The sequence below is a fragment of the Myotis yumanensis genome, unplaced genomic scaffold, assembly GCF_028538775.1.
Source record: "Myotis yumanensis isolate MYYU_CA2020_CCGP unplaced genomic scaffold, mMyoYum1.0.hap1 SCAF_7, whole genome shotgun sequence".
Lineage (NCBI taxonomy): Eukaryota > Metazoa > Chordata > Mammalia > Chiroptera > Vespertilionidae > Myotis > Myotis yumanensis.
This window is the reverse complement of record NW_027223758.1, coordinates 6,210,589-6,237,926: the sequence shown is the minus strand read 5'-3', so window position 1 is coordinate 6,237,926 and position 27,338 is coordinate 6,210,589. Positions and strand designations below refer to the sequence as shown.

The 27,338-nt window shown below is 43.5% G+C and overlaps 1 protein-coding gene across 3 annotated transcripts in view; it reads right to left on the bottom strand.

Annotated features, from left to right (window-relative positions):
- The window catches only part of LOC139013598 (serine/threonine-protein phosphatase 4 regulatory subunit 1-like), an 81,933-nt gene that overhangs the window by 21,811 nt on the left and 32,784 nt on the right, over nt 1-27,338 (bottom strand). For 2 of the 3 annotated variants that reach the window (XM_070419708.1, XM_070419710.1), the window contains exons 4-8: nt 21,386-21,492; nt 19,993-20,135; nt 9,846-9,992; nt 1,360-1,467; nt 514-579 (exon numbers count right to left, since the gene is read on the bottom strand). In XM_070419708.1, coding sequence (XP_070275809.1) covers nt 514-579; nt 1,360-1,467; nt 9,846-9,992; nt 19,993-20,135; nt 21,386-21,492 — 571 coding nt within the window. Of the gene's footprint in view, nt 1-513; nt 580-1,359; nt 1,468-9,845; nt 9,993-19,992; nt 20,136-21,385; nt 21,493-21,914; nt 22,051-27,338 lie in introns of all 3 variants that reach the window. The other variant, XM_070419709.1, reaches the window with a different exon arrangement.

Sequence of the window (27,338 nt, the reverse complement as noted above, 5' to 3'; positions counted from 1 at the left end):
ATCGTGAGGGAATTTATAAAAAATATGAACCCTTGGGCCCTCTCCGCTCCAGCCCTCCCCATGACTCAGATGCATGGCCCAGGGGGAGCAGCACCCTGGCCAGAGCAGTGTTCAGACCTGAGGAAGGTGACTGGAGGTAAGGCAGGAAAGCTACTTGTAAAGGGACCTGAAAGGCCAAGAAGGGTCTGGGTGTTACCCTGGAAACCAAGAAACAATCCCATGGGTTTTGAAGCCGAGGAGTGAGGTGGTAGAGCAACATTCCAGAAAGAGCAGGGAGGAGGAACAGAAGAGGCCCACAGGAAGGAGGAAGGGGTGCTTCCACTCTGTTCCACAGACCAGCTGCCTCGTGCTTATGAAAAACATTAGCTTCAGAAGTCAAGAAATTTGAAATTGATGAATGCAAAATCAAGCTGCCATTCCAAAGAAAAAGACTCATAGACACAAAACTATGATGGATTTTAAAAGTGCCTTAACAAGTGCATCAGCAATTACAATTGGCAAAACTTCACGTACCAAAAATTTCTCAGTTGCTTCTTGTCCAACGGCGTGACAAATATCACCAAAATTTGTAGCACATACCTTAAAAAGGCAAAAGGCATACCCATTATTCTCATCTTTTTTTGTTTTAACAAATTGTGCAGACTAACAAGCAGGGACCTTGAGAGCAATTACTCCTCTAGTGAGGCAGCTAACAAGCACTCACTAAGCCCATCGCCCACACAGCACCGCCCAGGTGCCTACGATGCATTGGAAACTGAAGATTTACAATAGAGTACCAAATTCTAGCACTTTCTGGTTCCTAATTGATCTCAATACATAATGCATTTGGTTAGGAGAGAGCAAAAGAGACCCTTCATATTTTCCGCATGGTAAATAAGACCAAATGAGACCGATCTTCTTGTTGATGAGTCATGAGGAGAGACCAGAGGGAAGATGAGGCTGTTCAGGGCGGGGAGCATTGGCCTTCAAAAGGAAGAATTTGACAACCAAGTGACAAGCGATGAAAAGGGAAGAGGGCAGGGTAGGATAGGAGTTGGAAGGTAGGGCAAGTCACCCAAGAAAATGAAAGGCTCTGCTCGCCTAGGCAAAGGCATCAGGTCACAGTCAGCAAGGTCCCCTCGCACTTCCCTGCTCCTGAGAACAACAGGTGAACAACAGGCGTACTCAGACACAATCTCATCCCCAGGGCGCTCTGCATTCCCTAATTGCAGTAAAAACTGACAACGCTGTTCAGATGTTTTCCTCACACAGTTCACACTGGCCAAGTTTTCCTTCCAGACCATGTCTATTGAGGAAGTCCAGAAACTTTACAGGCATGGATTTTGAATTTTTCAAGTTTTGAAACTAATATGTGCTCACCTTTCGAACTTGAAAGAGCTTCCCATCACCACATAATTCACAGAATCGAGGGAGCAGCAGGCGTTCCACTGTGCTCTTGCTCAGCACTGAAGCCAGTTTGCAGATGATCTATAAAAAATAAGAAAATCAGTCACTTGAAATACCAAAGCTTATGTGTTGCACATCACTATTTAGGTTCCAAAAGCTAGTATTCAAAATATTACCAAAATAACCAAGAAGTTAAAACAGAAAACATCTTTTGAGTTCCGTCAAGTTCTATGATTAATAAAAGGCTAACTATCTCTCAAGTTTTACACAGATAAGCGTTTGTCTAAAGCTCAAGGGTTACCATCAGAGGGACCCACTGTGTTCCCAACACAAAAGTGAACAATTTATGTGCAATAACTCGTTTTACCTTCCCCAAACCCTATGACAAAGTATTATTTAGCCTTATTTTCCCAAATGAGCAAATTAACACTCAAAGAGGTTAAGTAATGTGACCAAAACCAAATAGTGGTGAGGAGGGACATATAGTAGCTGGACACAGGACAAAAAGTGACCTGTAGGCACTGGAGAGTGATCAAATGTTTGTGGAAACTAAAGGAGAGCAGACCCCTGAGAGAAGGGAACCATCCTGGGTAAGATGTGCATTGCTGTTGCTCTTTTTGCTTGGGGCATCCTCATTCTGCATGGCTATGCAGAGTAGCTGGACCTCAAGCAAAAGCTACAGTATAACTGGTTTAAGAAGTCAGAGAACAGAGACCGAGGTTGCCAAAGCAGCTGACACATGAGGTTAGAAATCTTGGGAAGAAGGAATGAGAGAACTAAGAAAGGGAAAACCCCCCAAATCTGTGATTAAATCCTACTCTAATCTGTGCAGGCACAGGGGAGATGGTCAGGTTCACAAAGAAAAGCAGTCGCCTGAAGGCAAAAGGAACTAAGTAGTTTCAGCTGCTGAATGCTGCAAGGGATACAGAATCTAAACTGTTTGCTAGAATAAAGTTAACATTCTTCAGAGAAAAATAACAGAATCCAGATTTCTACAATGTTTCATCAAGAACATACTATAGGCAATAAAAGATCCATAGACATGAGAAGCAGTGGGGAAATGTGACCCATATTCATCATAAATATCAGTTGGTAGAAACAAACCCACGAAGACCAGATGTTAGAACTAGCTGACATGAAAAGGACTTGACAACAGCTATTGTAAAAACACACAAGGACTAAAATGAAAACAGGGCCATAATGAATGAAAAGATAGGAAAATTAATCAAAGAAATGAAAACTAGAAAAAAAATCAAGACTTCTGATAATAGCACAGTAGGTTGGTCAGACATAAAATTCTTCCAGATAACAATTACAGAATCATAAAGAAAGAAAGAAAAAAAAAAACACTGGAAAGCAACCAAAAGGCAGAAAATGGAGGGGAGGCTACCATTTAAAGGTGAACTGCAATGGGAAAGATCTGCAAGTAAGTTCTGTGGCTGACTACTAAACTACACATGTAGTTCCCAGAGGAACCAGCAAAAAAGCAGCAGCAAGAAACTAAACAAACTGAGCAGGAGTTTAGTGCTGCTCAAAGGAGACAGTTGGGAGCTGGAGATCAGACAAGATAACTGCTTACTACATAAAAAACCACCTTGGAGAAATAAAACGGAATCCAGAGCCCCTGCAGTGTGTCATTTATACTGTTTAGTGTTCAATTAAAAATAAATTCCTATGTATTGATAGTAAAGAGTGATTCATAATTTTTTTTAAAGCAGTTAATGGGAACTTTACATTATCAACACTAAGATGATCCAAGTGTCTCAACCACCAGGTAAGGATTTAAAAAGAGCTATTATAAATATGTTCAACACGTAAAAGGAACACACATGCACAAGAAAGAAAATATAGGGGATCTCTATATCACAGAGAATTAGAAACTATAAAAAAGGTCAAAATGGAAATTCTAGAGCTGGAAAGCACAACAACTGAAATAAAAAATGTAATAGATGGACCTACCAGCAGACTGCACATAGCAAAAAGAGTCACTGAATTTAAAGATAGGTTGATAAAAATGATGAAATCTGAACATCAGAGAGAAAAATGATAGGGGGAAAAAAGAGACCCACAAAGACCTATGGGATGATATTAAGCACCCCAATTTGGTGTAATCTAAGCCCCAGACTGAAAGGACAAATAGAAAAAAGGCACAGAAAAAATGTACTTGAATCAAAAACGTCCCAAATTAGGTGAAGGCATCAACACACACATTCAAGGAGTTCAATAAACACAAAGCAGGATAAGCATTCACTTTGCAAAAGAAGAGAGAAAAATCTCAAGAGCAACCAGAGAAAAAGGACACTTTAAATGTAGGAGAACAGTGTGGTTGAGAGCTGATTTCTCTAGAAAACAACAGGAGGTCTGTAAAGTTCTGCAAGAAAAAACAAAAACAGCCTGTCAGCCCAGAATTCTATATCCAGTACAACTATCATTCAAAAATGAAGGCAAAATTAAGACATTTTCTGGTAAAAACAAGATTTATTATCATCAGCCAAACAAACTTAAAAAAGTACTCAAGGAAGTTCTTTAGGCCAAAGGGAAATGACACCAGATGGAAACTCAGATCCAGAAAAGGAAGTTCTTTAGGCCAAAGGGAAATGACACCAGATGGAAACTCAGATCCAGAAAAGGAAGAAAGAGCACAAAAAATGATAAAAATGTGAGGATAAAAGGCTATACATTTTTTCTCTTTTTGTAATTTCTTCAAAAGATATAATTGTTTAAATCAGAAATTATGATACCATGATATCAGGTTCATAATGTAATATATATGTTATAGTATACATGAGGAAAAAAAACAGCAGAGGAGGAAAGAAAATGGCTGGAACTACATTATTACAATGTACTATATTTTTTTTAAAAATCTCCAATAGAGAAATTAAAACACAGTACTAAAAAGATACTCTACTCCAAAAGAAGGCAGGAAAGAACTAAAAGAGGGACAAAAATGGATTAGACAAATGGAAAAAAAATAACAAAATGGCAGAATTAAATCCAAATATAATCAATAATTACATTAAACATAAATGGACTAAACACTCCAATTAAAAGACAGAAACTGTCAGACTAGATATAAAAGCAAGCCCCAACTATATGCTAATGAAAGCAGGAACACTTTAAATGTAAAACATTTCAGGTTGGGAGCAAAAAAAGAACATAAACATACAATGACAAATAGTAAGCATAAGAATGATGGAGAGGTGATAGTAATATCACAGTAGACTACAAGATACTGATTACTATCAGAGATTTTTAAAAAGTCATGTCTTAATTAAAGGGTCAATATACCACAAAAATATAAACATTAAATATGTAGCTTTAAATGGAATAGGTAGGCTTAAAATTACTGTATCCTCCTTAAGACGCTAGAAAAATGCTGACAAACTGAACTCAAGTAATTAGAAGAAAGGAAATAATAAACAGTAGAAATCAATTAAAAAGAAAATAAGCAATAAAGAAAATGACAAAGCCAAAAACTGGTTATTTGAGAGTATTAATAAAATTGATAAACCCCTAGCAAGATGATCAAGAAAAAAAAAATTAAGAGAGAAAACACAAATTATCAATATCATAAATGAAAGGAATAACACTACAGATCTTACAGGCATTAGAGAGATAAGGAAATATTGTAAACAACTTTACCCCAATAAATTTAACAACTTAGATATACAACTTACCCAATGACACGGATGTAATGACAAATCTCAATAGCTCCACATACAGAACTGAGTTTATTATCAAAACTATCTCACAAAGGTTTTACCCATGAATTCTAACAAATATTTAAGGGAAAAATAACACCAATCTTAAACAATATCTTTCAGGAAATAGGAGAACAGAAATACTTCCCAATTTTTGAGGCCACGATAACAGTGATTCTAAACCCGACAAAAACATAATAGGAAAAGAAAATTGCCTACAATAGTCCTCTTGAATATAGATGTGAAAATCCTCAACAAAATGTTAGCAAATAATGGAGAAGGGAACACTCTTCACAGTAGAATGTCAACTAGAACCATCATTGGGTGCTAGTACTAGGGGGTGAGGGTTGATGAAAAGCATACTTACATAGCTTCAAAGTAACTCTCATTATTTCTAGAGTGGAAAGTAGTAAATGGGAGAAACTTGGCAGACACCACCTCTATCTACTAAGTCACCAGAGTTAATATCATCAAAATCGGGACAAACTGAAGTCTTGGGCCTCCTGATGTTACACATGAGTACACATCACTTCCATAATATCCAGCCAGAAATGCAGACCCGGGATTTACTCATGAAGAAACATCAGACAAACTCAAATTGGGAGACATTCTACCAGAGAATTGGCCTGCACTCTTCCAACAGGTTAACGTTATGAAATTCAAAGACAGACGCAGGATCTGTTCCAGATTAAAGGAGACCAAAGAAACGCTTGCACTGTGGGACCCTGGACTGGATCCTGGACAAATGACATCTGAACATGAGCTGTCCTGATTGTGATCAATGCACTATGGTTGTAAGAGAGAATGTTCTTATTTTTAGGAGTATGCACTGAAGTATTGAGGAGGAAAGGGGCACAATGTCTCCAATTTACTCTCAAATGGCTGAAAAAAATGCATACACCTGTGTATGTATTCGTCTACGTGTGTGTATTGTGGGTGCATGTGTGTAAAGAGAGAGAGAACACGATAAAACAAATGGCGCTGCACATAACCCATGGAGGTGGATAACCGGTATACAGGAGTTCATTCCTGCAACTTTTTTTGCCAGTTTGAAATTAAAACAAAATTAAAAACTACCTTCCCCAAAAAAACTTTTAAGAAATCCTCCACTCCCCCAAGAAAAAGAAGGAAGAAGGAAGGAATGAAGGGAAGATGGGAGGCAGCAGGCAGGGGGCGGAGGACTTTGTCTCTGAGGGCCACACTTGGCAGCCCACTGGCTTTGGAATCTGCACCCAGCAGACAAGAGGGGAAGGTGGAGAAGGAGAAACTGTCCCCACAACACAAATGAGGAAAAGACTGTGTCTTCCCGAATCAGAGGACACGTGTCGCTCATCTGACGCAAAGCAGAGCTGCCGAACACCAGGCGTCTGTATCCAGGGTAACGGGCAACCAAAGGGGGCCCAGTATGTCTCTCCACCGTGCCCATCTACCCCGCCCACATGACCTATTACTACCTGTACAAAACCGATCCTGAATCATTAAAAGTCAGCGCACTGAGTGACCAGAAATGATAGTCCTGTGGCCTTGGGAACCACTTGTATGGAATGACGATCTTTGCTTAGTTGCTTGGAGCCAACTATTCTTTACAGCACATAACCACAACATTCTTTTTAAGTAAATGCGCAAATAAAAATGAGCTTAAAAATAGGAATGACGACAAAAAATGAGGAAGCTTTAATGTGAAAACGTGTTGGGAGAGAAAAATAGGCTTCTGACAATTAGTTATAATCTCAGAATGCTAATGGCCTTCTTGCAAGCACGAGGAATTATAATTGGTCTCTGGTGGCCTGTTTGTGCTGTCTAGATGTAATTACAGGATACAGTGCTTCCAGTTTATACCGATCCATTCATTTAAAAACATTTACTGCCTGGCTGGTGTGGCTCAGTGGTTGAGTGTCGACCTATGAATCAAGATTTGATATCTGGTCAGGGCACATGTCCCGGTTGCGGGCTCGATCCCCAGTGTGGGGCGTGCAGGAGGCAGCCAATCAATGTTTCTCTCTCATCATTGATGTTTCTATTTCCCTCTCTCCCTTCTTCTCTGAAATCATTTTTAAAAAATTTACTTAGTACTGACTCTGGGCCCAGCACTGTGCTGGGTGCTGATGGTGGAAAGACACCTGTGTTTAAGAAGTTCACCATTTGGAAGGGGAAATAAACAAACAAAGGAAGTTCACAATTCAGCTGCTGGGTGGGAGAAGACAGATATGAAGCAAGCCTTCCAAACACATGAAGGGGGGCATCACTACCATGTCCTGGCAAAGCTAAAAAGACTTCACAAGACAAAATGCATGCATGTGTGAGAAGCCAGGAGGTAAGAAACATGTCATTTGTTCTGCACAACTCAAGAATGCCCAGGAGGCATCTAGTTGGCTGCTCTGATTTTCCTAATTACGTATGCACTGGGGTTGCTGGCATTAGAATCCAGAGTGCAACTTCCAATGAGAATGAAAAGTCTAATGGACAGAAGCACACACACCTGCCTATGGAGGCCTGATGTTTCCTGGGAGCGAGCAGCACTTCCTGTAAAACGGCACTGACCTGAGAGTGTGTTTATGTACATGGGCACAGCATCACTCACGCCATATGGTGCAAAGAGAGCCCTAAAACACAAGGGCATCAGAGCAGTCCCATTCGCTCTCTTCCCACATGTCACCGCTTCACAAGCACACATCAGTGCCCACAGTGCTTGGCATTTGACTCACCCAGCAGCTAACTGAAAACCCTGCCTCCCTTGGGGGCTCTGTGACTCACACATGGTCTTCTTTTTCTTGAAGAATGAAATCTACTCTCCACCCAAAGGTCCAAAGATTGAACACACTTTTCTAGTCAAAAGAAACAGTGCCCAAATGTGCTCCACAACTCTGGGTGTCCAAAGAGTGAGCCCCTCCAAGACTCCTGTACCTCGGGGCTCCAGGAAAGGAAGACAGAACAGCTTTTGAATGTGACCAAAGCAGGCATGGGCCAGACCAGACCCAGGCCACCTTACAGGGCGGCATGGGGAGCGAAGTGCAGCGCCCCCGCCCTCCCCCCCACCCCTTGAGGTACTCGAATCACAGATGTGTCTGGCCTGCCAAGGGCTCAAGACCGCTTTTGTTCTTTGCAGCCACATCTGAATGCTTAGACATTCAAATAATGATATCAGCAACTCAGTTGGAATGAAAAATACAATTTATGTGAACTAATTTGTTCTGCAAGTGATTTGTGGAGATAGCTTTTTGAAGGCTTGTTATATTTTCCAAATATTTTCACCACACAAAAAAAGAAGAACAATATTGCTGACAAGAATGGAATGGTTGGAAACAAAACAAAATAAAACTCATGCAAAAATGCCTTTAGCATTATTTTTCATGGTATTATCAGTCTTTAGGGATAAGATATTTGGTTGTCAGTCGTAACCTTGGAAACTCGCCTAACCAACTTTCAAAGAAAAAAGAAGATTGAGTTGGCAAAGTTCACTACTCAACTGCCAAATACCCCAAATAATGATATTATCCAGGTTCGTTTCGCACAACAAATTTAATTTCTTAGAGAGAAACTTGAAATTTATAAGAGAACCCTGGAGAATTTGAATTTTAATAATCAATTATTCTTCAGCCTGATTCATCTTATAAACATATGGGATATGCAAAATATTAAATTAGTTTAAAAAGCCAGACCTCTAACTCAGAGTTGAGGAAAACTTTTACATAAATGAAGAATAACTGCCAGATGTTCTGATGCTCTAATACAATTTTTTGGCTCCATGGTGTACAATGCTTCCACACTGTGACAAAGAGAAGAATTCCTTTCTCTAACGTCATTCTTTTCCAACCAAGAAAACAGCTACCTTCTATACCTTACTGCACTCGGAACTGAGGCTTCTGATTTCACCTCCTTGGGTAGGATGTTTTCTAAAATGCTGGAGCTGTTTACTTCTAGGACACAAATAGAAAGGCCATGCTGGGCAGCACCTCCTGCATGGGTCAGGGGGCAGCGGTGGGGACAGGAGCTAAGAAAACACGATGGCTTTGGGTGACCTTCCTTGGGGAGTCTTGGTCTCAGGCAATCCATGACCACTAGTACTGACTCCTCAATAGCCTGTGTATGAACAAGCGTTCCAGAAGCCAGCAGAAAGCCCCTGATTGACAATCACTTCATAATGCATACAGAATCCTACAAACCCAAGGATACCACAAAATTAACTTTTAAAAGCAGAAGAAATTTAGACTAGTCCTTTAATTGAACACCTTTAACTGGTATCAATCAGCACAAACACTTAACACAGCATTCCCCAAACTGCATTCTTCAGAGTGCCTCTTTCTTACCTAGTGACAATCCCACTTTAGTCTTGCCTAATCAATAAAATAGTCACACATGCCTACTAGGTTTTAATTGTCCTGGTACCACCTAAATCATCTCCTGTGTCACACCGGGTTCCTTACTTTGGGAAACCAGGCCCATGATCCAAGCAGGTTTAAGGATTCACCTACAAATCTCAGCATCCTGCCCAGCAGAAAGTGAAGCCAGCTGCCCCAACTCTGCCCAAATCACTGACGTCCCATGCTTTGCCTTCTTAAAGCAATTGGTGACATAGTCACCTTCAAACACACTCAGATCTGAATGGTGAACTTTCTGAGCGAGGCCAAACCACCAGCCACCTTGTTTATGAGAACAGGGCTGGCCAACAGTGAACACATGGGACACTTCAAGTCACACACACGCCCAGCCACTGGACAGCCACCAGGCATGGGTCTGTCGTTCCCCAGACAGACTTACGTTCACGGCTTCTGCTTTGCATTCGTCATCACTGTCTGGGGCAGAGAGCGCCAGCAGGATTGGACACACTTTGTTTTCAATATCGTGCTGGAAAATCAGATCCTGCTCCAGAAGAATCAAGAGCGCTTCCTGGCTTGACTTTCTAACCTAGAAGAGGAAAAAGGCAAAGGGAATCACAGAGTGAGCCCAAGTGCTCTCAGGATGAAGACCAAGCTTTCTCAGCAGAGCACCCAGCTGGCCCTGCCTCCCCTCCACCATGGTTTTGGAACCTTCAGGCATACTTCCTTCCTGAGGCCTTAGAACATGTACTCCCTCAGCCCGACTGGCTCCTGCCATTCGATATTCTCAGGCCAACGTCCTTCCCATCAGGTCAGGCCTCGTCTGTACCCTAACAGCACCCCACACTTTCCTCTCATGGCTCATATCCCAGATCTGCACTATATAGATGCACGCGTGTGCACGTGCACACTCACATGCACACACGTGCACACATGCACACACACAGATACACACATTTTTCTGTATTATGACACAATGCCGTCTGTCTTTCCCACCCAGACATGGCTGGGGGGCCATGTCTGACTTGTCCTCTGTCCTCCTGTGCACCCTCAGGACCTGGCAGCAGGTTGATGACATGGAGTGCAGCTTCCCACTGCTTTGCAAAACCCTAGGACACCACGCCCGGGTGTGAATCATGTCAGCTACAACAGGAGGCAGGGCTCAGAGGACAGGAACAGGAGGACTCAGTGCAGAGAAGAGGAAGGCAGAAGGCTATACTTCATAGTCGGCCTGGGGTGAGCAAGCACGAGAACTCGGAGGGAACCTAGGATGCTGAGATGATATTTTTGGGGAAATGAAAGCAGAGAAAATTCCAATTGATAGAGCCAGTCACAGAATATGCTGCTCCAGGCCTATGTTGAGGCAGGAGAACAGCGATAGGACCAGAAATATAAGGAGTCACAGATGAGGAACAGAGAGCGGTTACAGAGAGCCAGCCTCTGAGACTAAAGCCACAGCACTAACTTTCTGAACAGGTGGCAGGATGAAAAGTATTTTGGAAGATCTTTCCGGCAGTGTGTACCGAGGAAATTGGAGGCGATGACAGACTGAGGGCAGAGAGGTCAGTGAGGAAGTGATTGCAGTGATCGTGGTGGGGGGGAGAACAGAGAAAAGGCAATATCACCGGGCAAGGTGACGGGACCGCATGTCCAACTAGAGACAGTGACAGTGATGCCCCCAATAACTCTGAGGTGTCGAGCACCTGGTGAGTGTCCATGCCAAGAGCAGAGAACAAGAGAGGACCACAGAGCAGAGGAGTCAGACCTGTCAGCTGCCTCCCTGTGGGACACAATCCCAGGTGATGGCTCAAAAGGCGAGAGGGCAGCTGGGAGGACACGCCAGACCGTGAGGGGGAGCCGTGAGTGGACATGGAGCCAGATGGCAAAGGCAGTTCGAAGCCTGCCAAGGGTGAAGGGTGGCCCCAAAAAGTTATATCCATGTCAAATCCCTGCAATCTCTGTATGGCATCTTATTTGGAGAAAAAGTCTTTGCAGATGCGATTAAGTTCAGGATCTTGAGGTCATCCAGGATTATTGGGGTGGGCCTTAAATGCAATCACAAGGGTCCTTACAAGGGAAAGGCAAGAGGAGAAGACAGACAAAAGGGGGAATAAGGCCATGTGAAGATGGAGGCAGAGATGGGACTGATGCAGCCACAAGCCAAGGAAGCCAGCCGCTGCCGGAAACTGGACGAGGCAGGAAGGATCCTCCCCTGGAGCCTCCAAAGCAAGTGCGGTTTGGACTCAGCTCCCCAGAGCTGTGATAGAATCAACACCTGTTGTTTTAACATCCAGCCTATGGTTGCGGCTGCCCCAGGGCACTCATACACAAGCAAGGAAAGGGGAGAGAACAGTGTGCTCAAAGGTATAGATAGGACCTCTGGAGATGTGTGAGACGTCCCAGATGACAGCAGTGAGGTGGCCTGGGTGAAGTGGCAGAGCGGGAGGCGGAAGCATCAGCTGAGGTCAGAGTGGAAAAGGTTTCAGTATCCCACTAAGACTCCTGGTGATTATTCTGGTGCCACAGGGAGCCCCGAGAGCTGGCAGAGGAGGAAGAAGGTCAGACTCAGCTTCAGTGAGGATAACAGTTTAGAAACCTCAAGGGGTTCTGAAAGCTGAGAGCAGGCGAGGGGCTCCCAGGCAGGGATGCTCCCAGCTCTGGATCCAGGGGCCAGGGGCAAAAAGGAGAGGATAGATGTGAGAGACACAGCGAAAAGAGCTGAGTCATCACTGAAGATGATCACAGAAAATCTAAGGTGACTCTGGAGTTTTTACCTTATGCCACCAGTAACCAAAATAGAAATAAAGGAGGAACCAAGACTGAGGGGAAAGAGAAAGGTGCAGGTGCTGGAGTCTTGAGCTCCACGCGGTGCAATGGATCTCCGGGGAGAGCCATCCAGTGGGCTATGGAGATGGAGGTCAGGACGCACGCACCCCAGGGACATGGGTGAGGGACAGCAGTCAGGTTGTCACCGCAGATGGGTCTCTCTAGGCCAGTGATGGCGAACCTTTTGAGCTCGGCGTGTCAGCATTTTGAAAAACCCTAACTTAACTCTGGTGCCGTGTCACATATAGAAATTTTTAGATATTTGCAACCATAGTAAGACAAAGACTTACATTTTTGATATTTATTTTATATATTTAAATGCCATTTAACAAAGAAAAATCAACCAAAAAAATGAGTTCGTGTGTCACCTCTGACACGCATGTCATAGGTTCGCCATCACTGCTCTAGGCCCACAGAAGCAGTTGAGACAGAGGGAATCCTGGCACTGTGAGAAAAAGACGAGAAAGCACCCTGGAAGGGTGGGGAGGCCAGGGCAGAGACTGGGGAAAACGCAGGCAAGGAGGAAGGGCAGCTAAGAGCCCAACAGGTGACAGTGGTGTGAACACTACATCCCAACCTGCAGTCTGCCATTACTAGCTGGGCATCTGGGTGCAGGAATTACCCCCTCGGGGCCTTGCTCTGGCCTCCGTCACAGTGGACAGTAACAGTGCCATGTCACAGGGTGGCTGTGTGGTGAATGACCGAACAGGCAGAAGGACTCAGACCAGGGTTCGGGTGAGTGTACACCAGATGAGTGCTGGCTAGGATCTCTCAGAGACCAGTGTCAGAGCCCAGAGAGGCAAGAGTCAGGACGATCCCAGCCCAGGAGAAGCAGAGTCCACGTCCTGGTCACCTTCCACCCACTGTCAGAGCAGAGCCATGAAATGCCTGGTGGGCATCCAAGAAAGGGGTCTTCAAAACCCCAAAGTGCCTAACAGTGACAAATGGTACAAACATATCAAGCCAAGAGAAAATAAATTGTGGGAAAAAGACAAATGTAATTCCATAACACAGTTAAAATGAATGACCAAGAGCTTTTGGATCAATGTGGATAGATCTTAAACATGGAGAAATACCAACCAGCAAGTGGCAGAATAGAGAGTGCAGCCTGATGCCACTTAGGTAAGGCTTTAAAGCACCCCAAACAAGGCACTGTCTCATCAGGGCCGCTTACACAGCAGTGTGATTCTAAAATCCCCGGGAGGAAGGGTCACCCTGAGCTCAGGATGGCAGTTCTTCTACTGAAGGGGAGGGAGGGAGACAAGTGGGAGTCAGGGGCAAAAAGCAGTCTTAACCATATCTGTAACCTATAAACAGAAGGGTTTGAAGCAAAATTGCAAAATATTAATACTTGTCGAATAACAGCAGTGGGTATATGGGTGTTTATTATACAAACCTCTCATGTGATTAAAATATTTCATGATATTTTAGAAAATGAAACTATTTTTGAAAAAAACAAAAACACTGGATTTCACAATGAGGTGAGTTGAGTCTGTGACTTTTGGGAGCATCTACAGTGTAGTAGCTGAGGCCCGACTGTGAGCCCATTCAGGGGTAGGGGCTGCTGAGCCTCCTCGTTTGAGAAGCTTGCAGGAGGGAAATTAGTGATAGTGCATCCAGGGTCAAGGCCAAGGGATGAAAAGATGAGGGAGACTTAGGCATGATTATAATCAAAAGAGCCCTAGCCAGTTTGGCTCAGTGGACAGAGCGTCAGCCTACGAACTGAAGGGTCCCGGGTTTGATTCCAGTAAAGGGCCACATGCCTGGGTTGTGGGCGTGGGCTTGATTCCCAGTAGGGGGCGGGCAGGGAGCAGCTGATCAATGATTCTCTCACATCATTGATGTTTCTCTCCCTCTCCCTTCCTCTCTGAAATCAATAAAAATATATTAAAAATAATAATAATCAGAAGAGAAAAGCCAATGAGAGAGCCTGGAAAAATAAGCAAGCTTATGAGACAGAAGATGGAAGCAAAGAGGAAATGAAGACATCAGACTTGAGCAGGGAATGGGATATCCATTCCCCCCGAGACACAGGCAAGTAAGTAGCTCATGACAGCTGAAGAAATGTGGAGTGTTTACAGCTGATTCAGTTCTACAATTCTTTACTGAAGATATCTGCAGGTAGCAGACCCTAAGCTAGGCCCCGGAGATAAGTAAGACCTAGCTGTACAGTCAGGGGCTCAGAATCTAAAATGGGAGAGAAAGTATCGGTTACAATACCCAGTGGAATCTGGGCAATCCTAAAACACACAACAAATGAGCCTAGTGAGATTAACGCGAAATCCTGGGCTCCTCCTCCAGCTCGCTGCTCCCCAACACACACAAGCACACCTCTGTACTTCAGGTTCCTCACCTCTACAGCAAGGATGAATTAGCAAGGGTGCCCACACTTCACAGGGAGGTTCGGAAGAGTAAACAAGAATCCTGGCTAATCCTAGAGCATGATGTGTGACAGGGGGAGTCCAGCAATGGGAGCTGTTAAATAGCAGCAGTCAAGGTGATAATATTGATAATATGCCCAATTTTGTTCATTTCATGCCTTACACGAGTCACTGCATGTTCAATGGCAATGAAAGATACCTGAGGATGAACAGAGAGACAAGCTGGCCTGAGATCTGATGCTGGGTGGGACCTGGAATACCCACTCCCCCATGTAAAAAAATGTGCATCTTTGCTGAAGTGAGAATCCTAACTCATCAGGGACCCTCAGGTACTCCCAGCGGCCCACACTGTGGACATCTGGAAGGGCCAGCCTCTGTGAAAGTGAGGCAGAGACTGGTGAGTGTAGAGCGGAGGGGCATTCGGGAGGATCAAGGAGAACGAAGGGACCGGTAGGTGCCTGTGGCATCAGTGGCAGGATGGGGACAGGTGAGCCATGAAGGAGTGTGGGCTGTGCCCAAGAGCTGTAAAGAGTCTGAGGCATTTCAGTGAGATGATTTCATCACATTTCTGTGTCTAAAGATGACAGGAATGGAGAAGAGGGGATACCCTACTCCTCTCTTTATCCTCCGTATGAAGTCTCGCGCCTTGCTCCTTATGGGCACTCAGAACCTGTCTGAAGAAGGGAATGAATGGAAGAAATCATCAGATGAGACCTGTGTGGGGGAAATGTAAGCACCTAGAGAAGAAAATGCAAAACTAATCAAAATACTGATGTTAGGAGAGTGGAAATAGGGAGACTTTTTCCTTCTTTGAAACTACATTTAATCCTGTCACACTGTTCAACATTTAAAATTAAATATTTACTCTTTTTAAAATGCTTGGCTCAAGGAAGAAATACAAGTCCACACTGTAGAATTTCTTGAAAATAACAATAATGAAAACGTAGCATATCATAAAAAATTATAAATGTATTTAGCCTTTGTGGAAATCCACTCCCAAAATAAACTGAAAGATAAAAATGATGTAAGGCTATCTGTTGCAATAATTTTAAAGTGGCAAAAAGGAGAGATAACCCAAATGTCTATTGATAAACAATGGTACATGTGCTCATTGGAGTGCTACGCAGCCAGAGCAAAGGAATAAGGAGGCTTTCCCTGGACTGCTATGGGCTGACCCCCAGGACACCCTAGACAGTGGGAAAAGCAAGGAACGGAGCAGCAAACACAGCAGCCACCTTGCAGCTGAGAGGAGGAACAAGATGGGGCAGAAGACAAGGACATATGTGAATTTGCTTAGAGTTATGTGTGTGTGTTTTATAAAGGTAAGAATAAACCAAAACCTATTGAAAATGGTTTATCAGACACTCCTAAAACATTTACAGGGGCAGGAGAGACAGGCAGGGAGATCAGAATGGAAGTCAGGATTCTCTGAATATACTGAGTCTGTTTTACAGCTTTTCCTGTGGAATCACATAAAAACATTTTAACTAATTATAAGTCTAAATTAAATTAAAATGTAAATGCTAAAGCAATTCCTACAAATAAAAAAATGAAAACAAATGAGCCTAAATGCATATCAAGCTATCAGATTCACCACAAGAAGGGTTGATGCAAGTGACTTGAAAATGTGGGACTACTCACATGACTGTGTGTCTCCAGGGCAGGTGGCCTGAGAACAAGTAAATCTTAAACTACAGCCAGTAATTCTACCATAGGCTTAGTAATAACACAAGTATTTTCCTTCTAGATACACACATACATACATGTTAATACCATTAGGAAGCAAGATTCGTACTGTGTAAAAAATAATATATGCACACACATATATAATCAAATAAGTAAAAACTCTATAAACCTAGAGTTTTTGCTTACATTTACATTTTGAACTGGAAATATCAATATAGCCTTAGGAGGAATTTTCATTTTTTAAAAAAATCAATTGCTCTGTCACCAGAAGCAATGACTAATCTCATAGCAATGAGCATTCCAGTATCCACACTCTGGCTTCCTATTATCATATCCCTCTTTTTTTGGGGGGGTGGGGGGGTGGGATATAGTATTTTTATAAGAGTTTCACAAAACTAGAATTCCTCCTCCCCACCCCCCACCCCATCTCCTGTCTTCCCTCTTAGGTTGGACAGTCTGTTCGATGCTTCTATGACTCTGGCTCTATTTTTGTTCATCAGTTTATGTTGTCCATTATATTCCACAAATGAGTGAGATCATGTGATATTTGTCTTTCTCTGACTGGTTTATTTCACTTAGCATAATGCTTTCCAGGTCCATCCATGCTGTTGCAAATGGTAAGAATTCCTTCTTTTTTACAGCAGCGTAGTATTCTATTGGGAAGATGTACCACTGTTTCTTAATCCACTCACGTGCTGATGAGCACTTAGGCTGTTTCCAAATCTTAGCTTTTGTAAATTGTGCTGCTATGAACATAGGGATCCATATATCCTTTCTGATTTCTTGGGATATATTCCTAGAAGTGGGATTACTGAGTCAAATGGGAGTTCCATTTTTAATTTTTTGAAGAAACTCCATACTGTTTTCCACAGAGGCTGCATCAGTCTGCATTCCCACCAGCAGTGCATGAGGGTTCCTTTTTCTCTACATCCTCTCCAGCACTTGTCGTTTGTTGATTTGTTAATGATAGTCATTCTGACAGGTGTGAGATAATACCCTATTGCCCTTTTGATTTGCATCTTCCAGATTATTAGTGACTTTGAGCATGCTTTCATATGTCTCTTGGCCTTCTGTATGTCCTCTTTTGAAAAGTGTCTATTTAGGTCCTTTGCCCATTTTCTGATAGGATTGTTTATCTTCCTTTTGTTAAGTTGTATGAGTTCCCTGTAAATTTTGGAGATTAAAGCCTTATCAGAGATAACATTGGTAAATATGTTCTCCCATGCAGTGGACTTTCTTGTCGTTTTGCTGGTTTCTTTTGCTGTGCAGCTTTTTATTTTGATGTAAAATTTGTTTATTTTGTCCTAAGTTTCCATTGTCCTAGCAGCTATATCGGTAAAGATATTGCTACGACATATGTCTGATATTTTGCTGCCTATGGATTCTTCTAAGATTTTTATGGTTTCCTGTCTTATGTTTAAGTCCTTGATCCATTTTGAGTTTATTCTTGTGTATGGTGTAAGTTGGTGGTCTAGTTTCATTTTTTTTGCATGCATCTGTCCAATTTTCTCAACACCATTTACTAAAGAGACTGTCTTGACTCTATTGTATGCTCTTGCCTCCTTTATCAAATATTAATTGAGCATAATGGCTTGGGTCGATTTCTGGGTTCTCTGTTCTGGTCCATTGGTCTATATGTCTGTTCTTGTGCCAGTACCAGGCAGTTTTGAGAACAGTGGCTTTGTAATATAGCTTGGTATCTGATATTGTGACCCCTCCAACTTTGTTCTTCTTTCTCAGGACTGCTGTGGCTACTCGGGGTCTTTTTTTATTCCATATGAATTTTTGGAGAGTTTATTCTAGGTCTGTGAAATATGCCATTGGTATTTTAATGGTGATTTCATTGAATCTATAGATTGCTTTGGGTAGTATGGACATTTTAATGATGTTGATTCTACTAATCTGTGAACATGGTATATTCTTCCATTTGTTTATGTCCTCCTCTATCTCTTTTTTCCAACATCCTATAGTTTTCTGAGTACAGGTCTTTTACCTCCTTAATTAAGTTTATTCCTAGGTATCTTAATTTTTTTGTTGCCATGGTAAATGGGATTTATCATTTCCCTCTTAAAGGAACCAGGGCATCTTGGAGAAATGGCCAGTTGCAGGTAAAAGTGAGCTATCCAAGTCTACCGGGTCACGTCAAGAAGATTCAGGGGCTAACTTACAGAGCTCCCTCTGATCAAACTTAGGATAATTTGTCTGGCTGGCATGGCTCAGTGGTTGAGTGTCAACCTATAAACCAGGAGGTCATGGTTCGATTCCCGGTCAGGGAGTATGCCTGGCTTGATCCCCAGTGTGGGGCGTGCAGAAGGCAACCAATCAATGATTCTTTCTTATCATTGATGTTTCTATCTCTCTCTCCTCCTCTCCCTCTCTAAAATCAATGAAAACATATTATTTTTTTAAAAAGCTAGGATAATTTGGTCATCAAAAAGGATGGCTGCAATGGATGGAAACATCTAATATGCTAAAATTCACAGGTACATAACAATACTCAAACTAATTGGTAACCTTTGTAGATTATTAGGACACCAACTAATTATTCTAGAAACTGATAAATAAAGGGGGAAATAAAGCATTTTTACTGTCTTCCCTGGACAAACTGATTTTCAGGGTTAACAAATAGCTGAGGGAGAAATTCTTTATAGAAGAAACCCAGCTATGAAATGAAGAAGAAATGATGGGATTTGAGCATCACAAGTTTACAGCATCTAATGAAATCCTGGATGTGGCAATGATCACCCATGGCTGCTCCTGGTTGATGGGGATTTCATAATGAACAGGGAAGGCTGACAACACCTGCACCCAGCGACTACACAGCTCTCTGCTCCCTGACTTGATGCTGGAGGAAAACACAGCAGCATCCAGAACATATGCTCACTGTACGATAAAGAAGTCTGACAGAGCCTCTAAATTGCCTACAGTGTGGGAAATACTGAGAATGGAGGAACATCTCGAACAACACTATGGGGACAAGATCAGCCAGATCCCAAGTGCGGGAAATCTGACAGGACTAATGGCCCAGTTTCTTCAACAAACAAATAGCAGAGGGAAATAGGGAGGGAGACCTTTATAAATTAAAAGAGATTTAAAGACATGTCAACCAAATCCAAGTATGAACTTGTGTGTCGTCTGATTTGAACAGTCTATCTGCAAAACCAGATTTATGAGAAAACTGGGGAAATTTGAACAATGACTAGATAACAGATGATATTAAGAAACTACTGATAATTTTTACACTTGTGATAATGGCACTGTCATTATGTTTCTAAAGTGTCTATATTTCTCAGAGTGTAATACTAAAGCATTCATAGCTGAAATGATACAGTGTCTGGGAACTGCTTTTATCTGGGTTGGATTTATGTTGGTAAGCGAAATGAAAAAAGACTGGTCAAATGCTAATGATAGTGAAGCTGGGGAACAGTACATGAGCATTCATTTTAATATTCTCTCTACTGCTATGTGTGTTTGGAAATTTCCATAATAAAAAGTAAAAAAAATAAAAGAAGCATCTCATAATAATAAAAACAGGTGTCGTCTACCTTCCTAGGTGATTAGAGGGACAGGGCACAAACCGATCTTTTGTGCCCAAATCACCTAACTCTGAGAAGCTGTTTTCTGAATGACCAAGATCAGTTAAGTAAGACTAAAGAGAATTTGCTATCGAGATCTTAAGGTTACAATTTTTCATACCTGATTGTTTCGATCGGTGAGGTACCGCACTACAATAGGTATGAGATATTCGGAGAACACCTTTGAAAAATTTGACCTGTTTTCTTGTAAAAAAATGGCAATAGGAGGAATCTGTTCCATCAGCTCAGTCCGTACTGTGGGCTCTGCAGCAATAAAAAACAACAAAGAAAAGAATTATATAAGACTACACCAAGCATCTTATTTAGTACATACTGATAGTTTCTAGCTTTTCTTACTAAAATACTTTATCAAAAAATAGACAAATGCAGTTTAAAGATCATTTCCCATTCAGAGTATTTATGCTACAGACAGGCTTAAAAAGCTAATAAGCTATATGGCAATATAAAAACATAAAAAGAAGAGAGAATGACAACTCTATTATAACAAGCCATATATAAATCGAGGAGGGTGCAAGAAGTCTGCATCCTGGGCCAGCGTCCAAAAGCCATTACAACTAATGGCATATATGCCAGACCTATGGGTTGTGCTTATTTAAATTCCAGCCAGAATGTATACATTATAAATAATTCTTTCATAAATGCACTCCCCCACAATCCACGCATCCCAATTATTTCTAAGGCAAAGCATTAAACAAAAGAGCAGCTTGAGCGCCAATATACCACATTAAATTTAACACAAATATATAATTGCTTCAGTGCTGTAAATGGTGACTCATTTATAAAGAGAATCCATTTAACGACTCAAAACATCCACTTGGGCCTTTTTAAAAACATTGTGTCATAGTCTTATGAATATTTTAAACCAATATGGGAACTATATGGAAGGCTTATTTTGCCATTTTCAGTTAAAATGATCAAAACCTAAAGCAAATCTAAGATTTCTAAAACTTTCTGAAGCTGTTCACCAGTCATTATAAATGGGGGGTTTAGTTGTCAGTACTGGTAAACCCACTACTCAGTCATCTGACTTATCTGTTCGAGGCGAGGGTTATATCTCAGTGTCTACCATACAGCAGTGTGCTTTTCTTCCACAATAGCAATCGTGGAGGTAGAAAGAGAAAGAAAAATCAAGATTAGTCTACAAAGATCAGAGGTGAGGGAGAGTAATGACTGGATTGTTGTAATCCTTCTTTTGATTGGCTATTTCTTAGCAACCAATAGTCTGGCAGAACTCGTGAAATACAAAAGGCCTAACTGCCAGGGCAAAGAGCATTCATAGCCGTTAGTCATTCTCATTTTCTGAAAATAAGGATCATCTAATGCCAAACAAGACACCCATTCTTCATGACAAAATCCATTCATGGGTAGACATTGCTTTAAATTTATTGATTAATAAACAGGGTTTTTTTTTTTTATGTCAGCTATCATTGGTTATAAACAATTTCTTGGAAATGAGCAAGTAAAACGTAAAAGTATATATTCCTTGTACAAACCTGCATCTTCTGACAATCTGACCACAATTGCCATGACCGTTAAGAAGTCTTCTTCATCATTACTGAAGTCCCTGAAGATATCAAGTAGCCCTCTGGCAATAATCTGACTGTAGAGACGAGAAATGATACAACAGTTACATGGACAACACTGACTGCTAGGGTGCCGGGTACCGGCAGATCATACAACCAGAGAGCAAAGGAAAGTCTGTGACCTCCATCCGGAGGGGAGGAAGTGTCCAGGAACGTCCAAATATGATCATTCCGATGTGGGTCAATAGCCTACAGGGACAGAACTGTGTCTTCTAATCTGGTGGTCACTGGAGGTCCAAACTGTCCACTTGGGACAAGGGAAACCCTCTACTCCTTTTCTGACTGATTCTTCAGACCTAGACAGACTTGGGAGACAGGCCCCATGACATCGGAGGGGATTAAGTGACCAATAAATGCAGAAGGAAAAGCCCAAAGAGACATTGATGACCACCTCAGTCTGAAATGCTCTCTACCCACTAGGTGCCAGCAGCATCCTCACCCCATGATGTGACAATCAAAAATGTCTGCAGGGCAGTGGAGCAAAATCACCGCTGGTTGAGAACCAACACATTAGAGGGCGCCGGGCAAAAGCTACACGGAAACTCTCTGCACTATCCTGCAGATCTTCTGAAAATCTGAAAATATTTCAAAATTAAGGTTAAATACATAACAAAACACAAAGACAAAAAAACCCCACAATGAGGTAACACTACACCCACTACAAGAACTCAAATTGTGAGAGTACCTGGTACTGGTACTAGATATAAAGATATAAAGCAATAGGAACACACTGACATCGTCAGAGAGAATGCAAAACAGCACATATGATCTGGAAAACAATTTGAGAGTTCCTCAAAAAGTCAAACATACATTTATTATTCAACCCAACAATTCTCTCCTGGGTATTTATTTACCCAAATGAAATGAAAAGGTGCGTCCACACAAAAACTTGTACACAAATGTCCATATTAGCGTTTTTTTGTAATAGCCACACAATGGAAAGCTCCAATGCTTGTCAACAAGGGCTATCCACACAATGGAATATAACTCAGCAATAAAAAGGTATGAACTGCTGGTAACCAAAAGCACAAATAACAAATGCATTTTGCTAAGAAAAAGCAGCCATACAGAAAAGACTACATATCACATGATTTCATATATATGAAATTCTAAAAACCTTAGCATCCAGAAACAAGTCAGTGGTTGCCTGGGCCAATTGTGGTGAGGGAGGGAGGGGCTGACCACAAAGGGGGAAAAAAGAGGGTGATGGAAAATGTTCAAACTTGACCACGGTGATGGCTGCATGACTGTGTACATTTACCCAAACTTGTCTCATTGGACGCTTTAAGTGGGTGAATTTTATTGCATGAAAAATATGCCTCAATAAAGCTGTTTTATATAAAGACATGGAGGAAGGGACATTCAGTGCAATCAGCAGTGGCTTACAGTGTGACCTGGAGGACTCGGTGAGCGAGAAGAGGGACTGGCAAATGGAAAGGGGCCCCTGCTTGCCTATCTCTGTCCTCTGGCTACTTGACAATCCAGGATCAACAAACATCACTTCTGGTTGTTCATCTGGAGAACTAGCCAAAGGTGAAAAGCCACCTTGATTTTTAGGAAAAGGCTAGAAATGTGGAATTCAAAGAGGCAGTCTTGGCCCACATACTACAAGGAAGAAATCCATCAACTCCAGCCTGTCCGTAGAGAGACTTATACCACCCCTGGGATGAAAGGTCGAGATCTGGCAGCCAGGAGGTTTGGGAAAGTCGAAACAGACACTATAAAGTCCCTGATTACATTTCACTGGACCACATTCATGTCAGCCTCCCCTGGGAAATCAAGCAACCAAGATCCCCAATCTGCTTCTAGGTCCATAGCACAGATAGACAGATCTGCATTCAGCCTCAAGTGGTCACAGGGGACCTGCCCTCTTAAGGAAGCAAGGAAAGAGTGAGGGAGAGCCCTGAACAGGGACAGATCTACCACAGCGACTACAGATGGGAGGGAGCTAAAGACACAAAGCAATTGTTGCTTTGGGCACCAAAGCTTTGGAAAATCTGGCTTCTTTATGTTGCCTTGACCTGGAGAGGTCAGAGTAGAGGAGCAGAGTCCAGAAGCATCAGCCTCAATACTTCCCCTGTCAGCAATGCTAATGAGATGAGAAGAGAGGGACAACCTTGCATGCCTCAGAAAAGTGTCATGAAGGGTAAATGAGATTATGCGTGGGAAGCTCATAGCATGGTACTAAGCACATGATAAGCCCTCGAGGGTGTCAGCCATCAGTATCTACACTAATCTACACTAATAAAAGAGAAACATGGTAATTAGCGTACGACCGCTACCCTTTTCATTGGCTAATCAGTGAGTATATGCAAATTAACTGTCAGCCAAGATGGCGGCCGGCAGCCAGGCACTGAAGTGAGCATGAGGCTTGCTTGCTGCGGACTCCAACGTTCCCCGCCTCACTTGCCGGCCTCTCAGCTGCAACTCTAAGCAACTATGTACTATGTTGCAAATAAGAAGCTAAATAAAACTCCAGAAACCAGCCAACTGAAAGCCAGCCGGACCGAAACTTTGTATCGATGTTTTCAGCAGCGAGGCCTCAGAGCTAAAGCTGGCCCAGAATAAAAAAAAAAAAAAAAGAAAACAAGGAGCGGTTGGGAGCTTCAGTCACTCGCCACCCGGAAAACAGCCCTCAGCCCCTCACCCAGACTGGCCAGGCACCCCAGTAGGGACCCCCACCCTGATCCAGGACACCCTTCAGGGCAATCCAGCCAGCCCCTACCCATGCACCAGGCCTCTATCCTATATAGTAAAAGGGTAATATGCCTCCCGGCACCGGGATCAGTGGAGCAACGAGGCTCCCGGCACCGGGATCAGCGTGACAGGGGGCAGCGCCCAAACCCCCTGATCGCCCTGCGGCTCTGTGTGTGACAGGGGGCGGGGCCACAACCTCCCTATCCGCCCTGCTCTGTTCGTGACAGGGGAAGGCGCCCCAACCCCCTGATCAGCCCTGCTCTGTGCCTGATAGGGGGGAGCTCCCCAATCCCCTGATTGCCCTGCGGCTCTGTGTTTGACAGGGTGCAGCGCCCCAACCCCCTGATCGGCCCTGCTCTGTGTGTGACAGGGTGCAGCGCCCCAACCCCTCCCCCCCACGGGCCCTGCTCTGTGCCTGATGGGGGGAGCTCCCCAATCCCCTGATTGCCCTGCGGCTCTGTGTTTGACAGGGTGCAGCACACCAACCCCCTGATCGGCCCTGCTCTGTGTGTGACGGTGCAGCGCCCCAACACCCCCCGCCCTGACGGGCCCTGCTCTGTGTGTGACAGGGTAGAGCCATAACCTCTCCATCGGCCCTGCCCCGAGTGTGACAGTGGTGGCGCCCCAACCCCCTGATCGGCCCTGCTCTGTGGGTGATAGAGGGTGGCGCCCCAACCCCCCTCCAGGGGGCCTTGCTCTGTGTGTGACAGGGTAGAGCCATAACCTCCCCATTGGCCCTGCCCTGAGTGTGACAGGGTGCAGCGCCCCAACCCCCTGATCCGCCCTGCTCTGTGTGTGACAGGGGGCGGTGCCCCAACTCCCCTATCGGCCCTACTCTGTGAGTGACGGGGGGAGCTCCTCAACCTCCTGATTGACCCTGCTCTGTGTGTGACAGGGTACGGAGCCCCAACCCCCCTGATGGGCCCTGCTCTGTGAATGACAGGGAGCAGCGCCCCAACCCCCTGATCAGCCCTGCTCTGTGAGTGACAGGGGGCAGCGCCCCAACCCCCTGATCAGCCCTGCTCTGTGAGTGACAGGGGGCAGCGCCCCAACCCCCTGATCGGCCCTGCTCTGTGTGTGACAGGGGGTGGCGCCGCAACCTCCCCATCGACCCTGCCTTGAGTGTGACAGGGGGTGGCGCCCCAACCCCCCAGTTGGCCCTACCCTGAGCATGACTGAGGGTGGCATCGCAACCTCCCGATCCACCCTGCTCTGTGCATGACGGGGCGACGCCCCAACTCCCCAATTGGCCCTGCTCTGAGCCTGACCAGGGGCTGCACTTAGGGATTGGACCTGCCCTCTGCCACCCGGGAGCAGGCCTAAGCCAGCAGGTCGTTATCTCCCGAGGGGTCCCAGACTGCGAGAGGGCACAGGCCAGGCTGGGGGACCCCCCTCCCCCCGCCCCCCGAGTGCACAAATTTTTGTGCACCGGGCCTCTAGTTACAATATAAGCAAAGAATTGCAATCAAAATGTCTATCAAAAGAAAGAAGCTTAAATGAATTATGATATATCTATGGCTGACATACTATACAACCATTTTATTTATTTTTATTATTATTTTAAATTCTCACCTGAGGACATGCATAGAGAGAGGAAGTAAGAGAGAGAAACATCGATGTGAGAGAATCAGTTGCCTCACACACATGCCCTGACTGGGGGATCAAGCCCACAATCCAGGCATGTGCTCTGACAGGGAATCGAACCAGCAACCTTTCAGTGCACAGGACGATGCTCAACCAACTGAGGCACTCCAACTGGGCTATACAACCATTTTTAAAGGTGCCGTGGATATGCACTGAGTAAAACAGATGCCAGGATACAATAAATGAAAAGGCAAGGTAAGGATTTTACATATGGTGTAAGTACATTTCTTAACACAAATTATATTTATGTACATAATATGTGCAAAACATGTACACAAAGACATATATACACATATATACACATATATACATATACATATATATATACACTGAGTGACCAGATTATTATGACCACCTGACGTAGGCAAATTAGCTGTACACTGCATCGTATGGGATATGGAAGCCGAAGCCTGTTCGAACACCTTCGCTGTCTGCAGTTACCAAGATAAAACGTCTCCAATTCGCACAGGAACACAAGGATTGGACAGTTGAACATTGGAAAAAAGTCATGTGGTCCGATGAATCACGTTTCCAGTTGCATCATGCAGATGGCAGAGTGAGAATTTGGCGGAAACAGCATGAAATCATGCACCCCACATGCATGAGTACAACCCTTCATGCTGGTGGGGGCAGTGTTATGGTTTGGGGCATGTTTTCTTGGCATGATTTGGGCCCTTTAATTCATGTGGAACAACGTCTGAATAGCACAACATACCTAAGTATCGTTGCTGATCAGGTTCATCCTATCATGTTGATGGCGTATCCCAATGGAGATGGCTTCTTCCAACAAGACAATGCACCATGCCATGGTGCTCGTATTGTGCAGGAGTGGTTTCAAGAACATGAGGGAGACTTTACCTTGCTTAGGTGGCCCCCACGATCACCAGATCTCAATCCAATTGAGCATTTGTGGGACGAAGTTAAAAGAGCCATCAGACAGCTGGTTCCACAGCCATCAAATCTCACAGAACTGGACAGTGCTATTCATCAGGCATGGTGTCAGATTCCTCGCATCACCTTTCAACATTTCGTGGAGTCAATGCCAAGAAGAATCACCGCAGTATTGAAGGCAAAAGGTGGACCAACGAAGTACTGATGGGGTGGTCATAATAATCTGGCAACTCAGTGTGTGTGTGTGTGTGTGTGTGTGTGTGTGTGTGTGTGTGTGTACCCCACGTTCAAAGGCTGTTAAATCGCGTTGTTTACCCATATCTTCAGAAAAAAATCACTTCTACTGTCGTGGTAAACAACCTGCTTCCCTATTTATAATGGTCTGGCCCTCTAGCAACTTCAGAGCGAAATTTGCCTATAAATGTCAGGTGGTCATAATAATCTGGCCACTCAGTGTATATATACACACACTCATTTAGAAAAAAATGTAGAAGAATACACACTAAACTGTTCCCAGTCATTACCTAAGACTACTGAGGAGAGGGGACTCTCACTATTGAACACCTAAAATGGCAAAATGTTTCAACAAGTATTATTTTCATGGATTTTTTAAACTATAAAGAAAAAGGAT